Genomic DNA, 8892 nt, shown 5'->3' on the forward strand with positions numbered 1-8892 from the left:
TCTTCCCCCTCTCTCTCTCTCTCGCGCCTCTCTCGCTCTCTCTCGTGATCTCATATCTCCATCTCTTCCCCCTCTCTCTCCCGTTTTCTTCTCAGTTCCGTCTTTCAAAATCGCAGCACAAACTCTCGGTTAACGGTTACCGGGCGAAAATTGTTAATGCGGTGTTAAGCAGGTAACCGTAATAGTAAACTTGTGCTCGCGTAAAACAAATAACAACAACACTACAGTGCCTTTACTTTAGGCTTTATAGTGCATGCGTTCGTCTTCACTTTCACGTTTTCGTCTTCACGTCATATATCATTATATTATATTTATTGTTACGGGATTATATTGGCAGCCAGCCCACGTAGTTTCTGCGTGTGATATATGTAAGGTGAGTCCGTAAGCACTGCTTGTGCATGGGCGTCTCCATCGCCCGGGAGGTGGGATTCAGGGAACACTGAGTCGTCTGACAGTAACCATATGCAGTGACACTGTATTATGTATATATCTAATCTCAATATTATTCAGTCATTACAGACATTCATAGTCATACCACGGCCCATTGAGCAGGTGATGACCCATGTTTAAAAACAACTTTTTTGCATATATCTATACAGTATATATATATATTATATATATATATATATATATATATATATATATTATTATTATATATATATACAGTTAGTTATTGCCAATAATTCTTTTAGCTCAAAGTGGTATATATGACTATGAATGTCTGTCAGTGAATTACCAGTTTGTGTGTCATTAGTAAAACGTTCTGTTCGTTTACTGTTAGTCGCAGGTGAGTGAAAGGGCAGGTGGCACAAGATACATGGGAGGCATAGTTAGCCAAGGAGTTCACAATACATGCAAGACAGCGAAGGGCGTAATTGAGGTACGTACGTACCACCAGTTTTCCATCTGGAATGTGCTTGTATTCACTGATGAATATAATAGTATGAAGTATAGGGACACAGGAAAACCAAGAGTAGATAATAACAATCTATATACTTATAGTTATATTATCTACTCTTGGTAAAATTAATCATGCAAGTATTGGCCCAAGGATAGAATAGCTGTCTACATTTGCACATTTGCACATGTCGCACATTGCGAAAATTCACTGGTGTTACCTAATACATCCTTGAACCTATGGCTATAGTATTGATGAAGCTGCATCCAAGAAAATAATGTTGATGGTGTCACCTCGTATATCGCCTCTTCTCGTTTTAGTCGGCCACAGTTATGAGGAAGTTGCACAAGAACTGTCGTGTTGGCCAGTACCCGCACTCACACGCCAGTCGTTTTTCGGTTCCCGACGACAAAGTCGGCTGGGACGTATCGTTCCCCGAATACAGCCCCGCAGAGTACACGGCAGAGAGCGTACTTGCCCGCCCCTCATGGGCAGATCCAGATATCAGGTGTGCACGTATGCATGCGAATGCATGCATGTCCAGCAAGATGATGACAATGCATGCGAAATCGTCACTGCCCACTATAGGTGCAGTCTTTTCATGTGTCGGGTTAGAAGAAGTTCATAATTGTCTGTCATCTAGGAAGTGTTAACTTCCATGTCCCTTACTTCCCAGTATATAGCACCCAACAATTTTGTTTATTGGCAGCATCATACGACCAGATAAGTTTGCAATAAATAAAATTAAACCATATCATCAGTGATGTAGGAGTCACCAAATCACGAAATTATATTATCAATTCTCATGTTTGTTTGTTTTTGTTTTTGTTTTTTTGTCATTTAGCGATGGTGGCTTCCATCCTGCTTGGAATGCATTGGACAAAGCATGTAATGTGAATAGGAGGAGCCACTTTAGCGAGTACACGATAGTTAATGACAGGCCAAGGTATTGACACTTTGTGATTAGCCTTTTTACCTGATGCCAGCAGATGCATATTCACACAATATTGTACATATAGCCATTAACACTAGGTGTTCAGCCTGCACAAACAGAATGTGGATTGTAAGGCATATATACATTTACATGTATCACTTTTGTTACACGAATTATTTTTTAATGGGAAAAGATACTTCAGCTGTGTTTAATTCTATCGATTTGTGCATTGTAGAAATCCGGTTGGAAGAACAGGCATAGTTGGGCGTGGATGTTTAGGCAAGTGGGGACCTAACCATGCTGCAGATCCTATAGTGACAAGGTTCGTACATACAACATAATGTGTTATTTTTGTCGTCTGATGAATGTTGGTGGTCGATAGATTTCCCACCTTTTCACCTCTGTCCCAAGGCTATGTGCACAGCACAGTGATCTTCCGACGCCTTTAACGCATGTCAGGACGAACATGTCTTGAAAGCTGATGCTAATTTACTACATCCGATAAATCTTCCACAATGCCTAAATTGCCTAATCGACATACGTTAATTTCCATCAGTATTTACTTTAGACGGTCTCAGTCATACTATGTTTTCACAGATCGACCTCTGAACTGATCGAGTATACTTGTATATTTGGGATGCTTATGACACATGTATTTGACGCCAAATAATATAACCCCCTCCTTGACCCCCCCCCCCCCCCCCTCCGTCTGTCCATAAATGACATGTCTTCTGAGATACCTGGGGAGGACCGTGGAGCACATAAAATTTTAGTAACTTGTAACGTAGAATCCTGTTCCAGCTTGAGACGCATTAATTAGAACCTGTCAACATTTATAGAATGGTATCAATATTATTGTGTTACCTTATATATAGCCACCCTCCACAGTCCAATTTGCTACGATTTTAGGTGGAAAAGGGGTGCAGGTGGAGAAATACAGGTGGACAAGGACACCAACAGCCCTATACTCCAGTTTGTTTCTGTACAACGAGGAGACACGCTTGAATGGGCCATTCCAGGGGTAACCAACCGATCGTGTTCCTACACATATTATTACAATTATTGATTACACATATAAAGGTCTTGCACTGTTGCGGAGTTACGCCACTCGATAGAATTCCTGCTGTCGCGGAATTTAATTTCGTGATTTCTGCATCGCCGATGAGATAATTTTATAGTAGAATAACTTAAAAGTTGAAAAGTAAGTAAAATGTTAGGGGTATATATGCGAAAGGCGTGTACGTGTGAAAGCACCATGTGTGTTCTGTCACAGGGCATGGTTGACCCCGGTGAGCTTATATCGACCACGCTGATAAGGGAATTCGGAGAGGAAGCCCTCAACACTCTGGAGCTGAATCAGAGTGAGGCACAAGGTGTAAAGGAAGCCATGGAGAAGCTGTTCGCCGGCGGCGTGGAGGTGATATATGATGAAGCTCTCCAGTAATCACACTTATTGTTTGAGAACGTGGAAAAATATGTGGGAACGTAGAAACGCATTGTGGTGCTCACAAAAGGATTAAACAGATGCAGATACGTTTTAGTATCTTTATTTCTAACGTCCAACGTGGAAGCTGGTTGCCCCCGGAAACTCTGTTCCATGATTTCCTTTCTCGATAGGTGGCAACATCGATAGGAACAAATACAGTATCCTCAACACAAGCTGCTCTATGATTCATATGCTGATTTTGCGATATAGCAAAGACATTACAGGCATGAAAATGTTAGAAGACATGAAACAAGCACACGTTAAACTTGCAGTACAATCATATGAGATGCTGATCAGGTTTCCTATAGCGTTCCACTCTATTTGAGAAATGGCCGTAGTTCTGAAACAGTTTACCAACTACCTAATCAAGAAGAATTGTAACAGTTTATGTAGTCATCTTCTTGCGCAAGCTTGATATATGTGTACGGTTTTTGTTACCCATGTATTGTGAGGCTACTCTCACTGTCTTAACGGTTTAAACAGCTGAACCAGCAGTTAACGTTAGATATATCCCAGACTTACTGCTGATTTGCTGTTGGCGTACAAAAGGTCTACAGAGGCTATGTGGATGACCCACGCAACACAGACAACTCATGGATGGAGACGGTAGCGGTGAACTTTCACGATGAGTCAGGAAATAGCCTGGGCAAGTTTGCGTTGCACGCTGGCGACGATGCTATAGGTGCGTCTGAGATTTTCAAGTTATTAAGTATATGGTTTATTCGTATGTTGAAACAGAGCATGCTACATAAAATCATACGATATATTATCAATAAAACTATATGAAATTAAATGCAATTTTTATGATAAAAATTAACATGGCACTGCTTTAAATGTATTGGTTATGAAAAGAATTTTTCATTAAAATGATAAAAATCTTACTAGATTAACGATGCCATGATATATAATTTTTTAGATACTACAAATCTGTAAGATGTCAGGAGTAAGATTGACTTTTGACGATGAAAATTAATTCCGTTGTCTTGAAATATCCTTGAATTTCCAACACCTCTTGGCAGGTGTGCGATGGACGGACATCAGTAGAACTCTGTGCCTTTTTGCTAGCCACGCCGACTTTGTGGAGAAAGTGGCTGGTAACCATTGTGCCCACTGGTAACCGATGTGTAAGACTTCCAGGGGTGTGCAACAACATGCGATGGTTAATGTATACACGTGTGCATGCACCTTGTTATGGTGTAGTTTAATGGCAAAGCATTAATTGGGTATCATTTCACTAATTATGCCATCGTAGAATTATGAACATTTCCAACTGCCATTCCTTTCCGCGTAGATAATTTCTTGCTGCGATATATCCGAACTAAATTCATTCACATACCTTATAATTGTGTGTAGGCCTACATGAATAAAATATTAAAAATGTACTATTCGAGAATTGATCCTAAACTTGGATTCTGAATTGTGTAGTAGCATACAAATGTATGAAACTTGCGTTATATTTACTGTTACATCAGTGAAATTATTTTATATGTTATATGTATAATTTACATACCAAATCAATAAATGTCAGGACAATTGTAGGTTTCTATGTGTAGAGATTTATTTAAAAATCGCATATCAAGTAATAATTGTATTATTAGTTAAAAGCATTATGCTTGACAAGCTTACTGACATTCAGTTATATAGTTACTAGCAGGATACCCGGCGTTGCCAGGGGAAATCGGTGGCGTTACTCAGTTGGTGACCGCTTGGTTGAAAGGAAAATACCCCAAAAAATATAACTATCCAGGGCTTGAAACTAACCTAAAATGTTCAGTAGCCAGCAGGGCTAGTGACCTGTAAAATCTCCCAGCCCTTACTTTTCTGAAGTGCCGCGCTGAAGCTACGCAGTGAGCACAATTTTGCCATTTGCGGGGGGGGGGGGGGGGAGATCTGGGTTTTGATTTTAGCCCCTCCGAGATACATTCTGCGAAATTCCTTGACTTTGTGAAAATTTTGATTTAGCATAGATTCAATATATATATATATGTATACATATATACAAATACATCAGTACTATGTTATAAGAGCAGAATAATTCCTTATAGTAACAATTAGAACTATTAGTCAGTCTACGGAAATGTGAAAGTTCACGTTTAATTTGAACCGTTTGTGACTATATCTCTACTACTCTAGTAATTCTCTACTACAAGTACAGAGTTTGTTAGTAGTTAGTACAATTACAGTATAGAGTTATAAGTTGAGTTATCATGTTTGTGTTAGTTTGAGATTTGTAGAGTTGTATTGCTTAGTTGACTGAATATAAGCCACATAGAAGCGTGTTATGCTAGTGTTAGGATGAACATCGTATTATAAAAGGCTTAGAATATCAATTACAGGAATGTAGGTTTAAAGAGGTTATTTTCATAACAGTACCTGACAAAACCGTGACTACTATTCCACGTCAATTATAGACACAGAGACTGGATTGTATATTAACCAGGATGATTCCAACTCTCTATAAGTATTACTATAAGTAAAGTTTAGTTTCTAATTTGATATTTAGCAAACGTCAAATTGAAATCATCTTTTCGTTTGAAAAGGGGAGGGATTGTAGTGTTTAACCCTGAGATCAGCTGAAACGTAAACTAACCGGTCCACGAACGTAAACAGAAAGTAGAACAGAAAAGTATTGCGTATACACTGTGAGGGGATTGGCATGAGCTTGTGAATAGAGCAGCATGGTGGTTGGAATGGAACCGATTTTATTGTCCGAGGTATCGTGACTGTTAAGTTTAGGTTTTGCAATTTTACTATGTTGCTGCATCATTGTGTTGATGTATTACGAGTTCGGTCGGGTTAGTAGTTGCTGAAAAAGTACTAGTAATATGTTATCTGGTAGGCATTCCCACTCGCCAACAGGGCTGGTCAGCCCAGACATTCTACTAGCCTCGGGCGAGCGGGAGTTTCAAGCCCTGCTATCTATCTATCCATGCATGCATCCATCCATCCCATGCCATCCCATCGCACCGCATCCCATCCCATCCCATGCCATCCCATCTCATCGCATCCCATGCCATTCCATGCCATCCCATCCCATCCCATCCCAAACAGTAAAAATAATAAGAAATCAAAAGATAAGACATTAAAAATAAAAAATTACAATTAAAAAGTAGAAAATTAAAAATAATACATACTAAAGAGGTAGGTAAAGGAAAAAAAAGGAAAAAAAGTTCCCCAGCTGCGACTCGAACCCGGAATCCCGGTGTAGGAGACGGATGTTCTAGCAATTAGGCTACTGTGCCGTTAAGTGTATACACCATGGATTCACACGCACGTGATGTTAATCTGTACGCACCGCCATCTATAGATGAATAGAATTTTTATCAATTTTTAACTTTTTAACTTTTTTAAATGTTTGTTTCAGCCAGAACCACCTCCCAGACGTGCTGATTCTGAAAATATCTTTAGTTTTCCTCTAGGCTGCGGAGTTATCTAGTTACGCGAGTACGGACTAATTCGGCTGAACAACTTTATATATACTAGCAGAAAGTATACCCGTAGAACCAGCAAATGTTGTCTTTAAATATAAACTCCATGTAAGTGACACAGATAAAGTTTTTGATAAAATATTTCATGTAACTGAAAAGAAAACCACTGCACTGGGTACAACAGAACACTGGCACAGCTACTGGCCACCGACTACTGTGTCAGTACGATGTACGTCAAAGCAGAGTGAGCAGGGGGAATCTGCAGAGGGGGGATCTGAGACGTAGCACCATCTATTGAGGAATAGATTTTTGTTTGAGCCAGAACCATCTCCCAGACGTGTGGTGATTCTGAATATGCTCATACGGCGGCAGTCAAGAGACGCAGTGTAATTCCCACGTATGTGATGTGGATCTGCTGTACGCACTGCCATCTATTGACGAATAGCATTTTTTTCGAATTTTTGACTTAATACTTAATACTGAAACTTTTTTAAATTTTTTTCTCAGCCAGAACCATCTCCCAGACGTGGTGATTCTGAATATATCTTCAGTTAGCGCGATTTGAGTGACAAATCATAGGGCGAAAAGCGAGGACAAACAAACACACACACACACACAAGATTAGCCAAATTATAGTATAGATATAGATTAACAGAAATGTAATGTTTTTTCTAACATTGATAATTTTGCATTAATTAATTTTAAATATAAATATACAGTCACGAAGTGTTCACTAATTTTGTGTTTGGTCGTATATCGATATTCGTAAATTAAGTCTTTCTTATATCACAGAATTTAAAAAGTAAACCAATTTATATGAATGTCTAATAGCATGATAAAATGTTGTGATATTGCCTTTACATATATTTTAGGTATTATTGAATGTAATAAATTAAAGTTGATCCAAGTAACATTGTGATAAAATTTTGAAACAGTTCAATTAAATAAAACTGTATTTATTCACTGGGATTTCTTTGAAACACGTGATGCCATTATATGAAAAAAAATTGGCAGTAGCGAGTCTATGCAACAAGGTTTAATTTTAACACATATGCTCAAAGATTCTACACTTGCTTTGACCTGACACATTTAAACAACAAAATGAGAATAAAATGTACTCATTTCAATGTGAAATAAATTGACATATTCTCGGTTTCTACTCGGTGCATAGGCTGGAACCAAAGGTTGAACCATCATTTTATCCAATGCTGTCCTCTCGGCCTTATCTCTCCTGACATTGCGAATCCCGTGGCATGGTTGACCAAAACCTACAATTTCCTACTCCTGCACGGAAATTCCGTTGCCATTCTAGTTGAAGAGTTCTAGGGTTACGACTGCTGCTGCTGCAACTGTTTCACCATAGCTTCGTCCTGCATGGACATCTGCGTTAGTTTTTTGCCAATCTTGTCGTGTATATCCAAGTACTTTGCCACACATCTATCTAAGCAAACAGCCTCGCCCTTACTCAGGTCTCCTTCTCGATATTTTGGCGGGACACATTTTTTGTGACACGAGTTTGTCATTCTGGAAAACGGACAAAGAACGCATTGAGAAGTTACAAACACTATATATCAAGCATAGCACATCTCCCGTCATATATTTTCTATCTTTATCCAATCAATGATCGAATCACTCTTCTGTCATCCAATTTTTACTAGTAGTGTAGTAAAATTTCTCTTAAAAATGTATTTAATATAGATATAGAAATTAGAAGATATAAAATACATATATTCATGATACCAATCTACAGTAGCATACTGTGTAGACTAGACACTCCACTCCACAGTACATTACATTTTTTACGACGTCAATTAGTTACGCTGAAGGGGGCGTTGTCGTATCAGCCTCAGGTACTACAGTCCAGAGGCGTGTTCAGGAGACCGAACGCTCGCGAGCGCTCGCGAGCGCTCGCCGTCTGAACGACACTGCGCGAGCGAGCGCTCGCGAGCGTTTGCGCGCAAATTCAAAACGCTGTTTGCTCAGCGCGCGGGTTGTTTACAAGATGGCGACGAAAAATCTGGCGAATGCGAATCTAACATTTCTGACGTCAATTTGCAATCTATTTCAACTTTATTTCATTTTTCATTCATTCATTTACTTCTAAATTCAATTTGTATCAATTTCGTCTGCTAATTCGTTTAGCAGT

At 39.1% G+C, this 8892-nt stretch overlaps 1 protein-coding gene across 5 annotated transcripts; it reads left to right on the plus strand.

Annotated features, from left to right (window-relative positions):
• The first annotated feature begins 150 nt into the window (after window positions 1–150).
• Window positions 151–4856, plus strand: LOC106810357 (ADP-ribose pyrophosphatase, mitochondrial-like). Of its 5 annotated transcripts, none has more exons than XM_014813676.1 (9): window positions 151–172; window positions 782–880; window positions 1219–1406; window positions 1743–1844; window positions 2068–2154; window positions 2742–2853; window positions 3106–3249; window positions 3868–4000; window positions 4338–4856. In XM_014813676.1, the coding sequence occupies exons 2-9, from the start codon at window positions 818–820 to the stop codon at window positions 4433–4435; spliced, it is 927 nt and encodes a 308-aa protein (XP_014669162.1). In that variant the 5' UTR covers window positions 151–172; window positions 782–817; the 3' UTR covers window positions 4436–4856. The 5 variants fall into 5 exon arrangements, with proteins under 5 accessions (XP_014669162.1, XP_014669159.1, XP_014669160.1 ...); XM_014813673.1 differs by lacking the exon at window positions 151–172 and adding an exon at window positions 217–373; XM_014813674.1 differs by lacking the exon at window positions 151–172 and adding an exon at window positions 217–373 and having other exon boundaries at window positions 788–880.
• The last annotated feature ends 4036 nt before the right edge of the window (window positions 4857–8892 follow it).

The sequence above is a fragment of the Priapulus caudatus genome, unplaced genomic scaffold, assembly GCF_000485595.1.
Source record: "Priapulus caudatus unplaced genomic scaffold, Priapulus_caudatus-5.0.1 Scaffold435, whole genome shotgun sequence".
NCBI lineage: Eukaryota > Metazoa > Priapulida > Priapulimorpha > Priapulimorphida > Priapulidae > Priapulus > Priapulus caudatus.

Bases quoted from the DNA above. Each gene is read 5' to 3' on its own strand.
- LOC106810357 (XM_014813673.1), top strand. From the start codon at position 254: ATGCGTTCGTCTTCACTTTCACGTTTTCGTCTTCACGTCATATATCAT. The intron at 374-781 runs GTGAGTCCGTAA...GTTTACTGTTAG, and splicing joins CTGCGTGTGATATATGTAAG to TCGCAGGTGAGTGAAAGGGC. The intron at 3,250-3,867 runs GTGATATATGAT...GGCGTACAAAAG, and splicing joins TGTTCGCCGGCGGCGTGGAG to GTCTACAGAGGCTATGTGGA.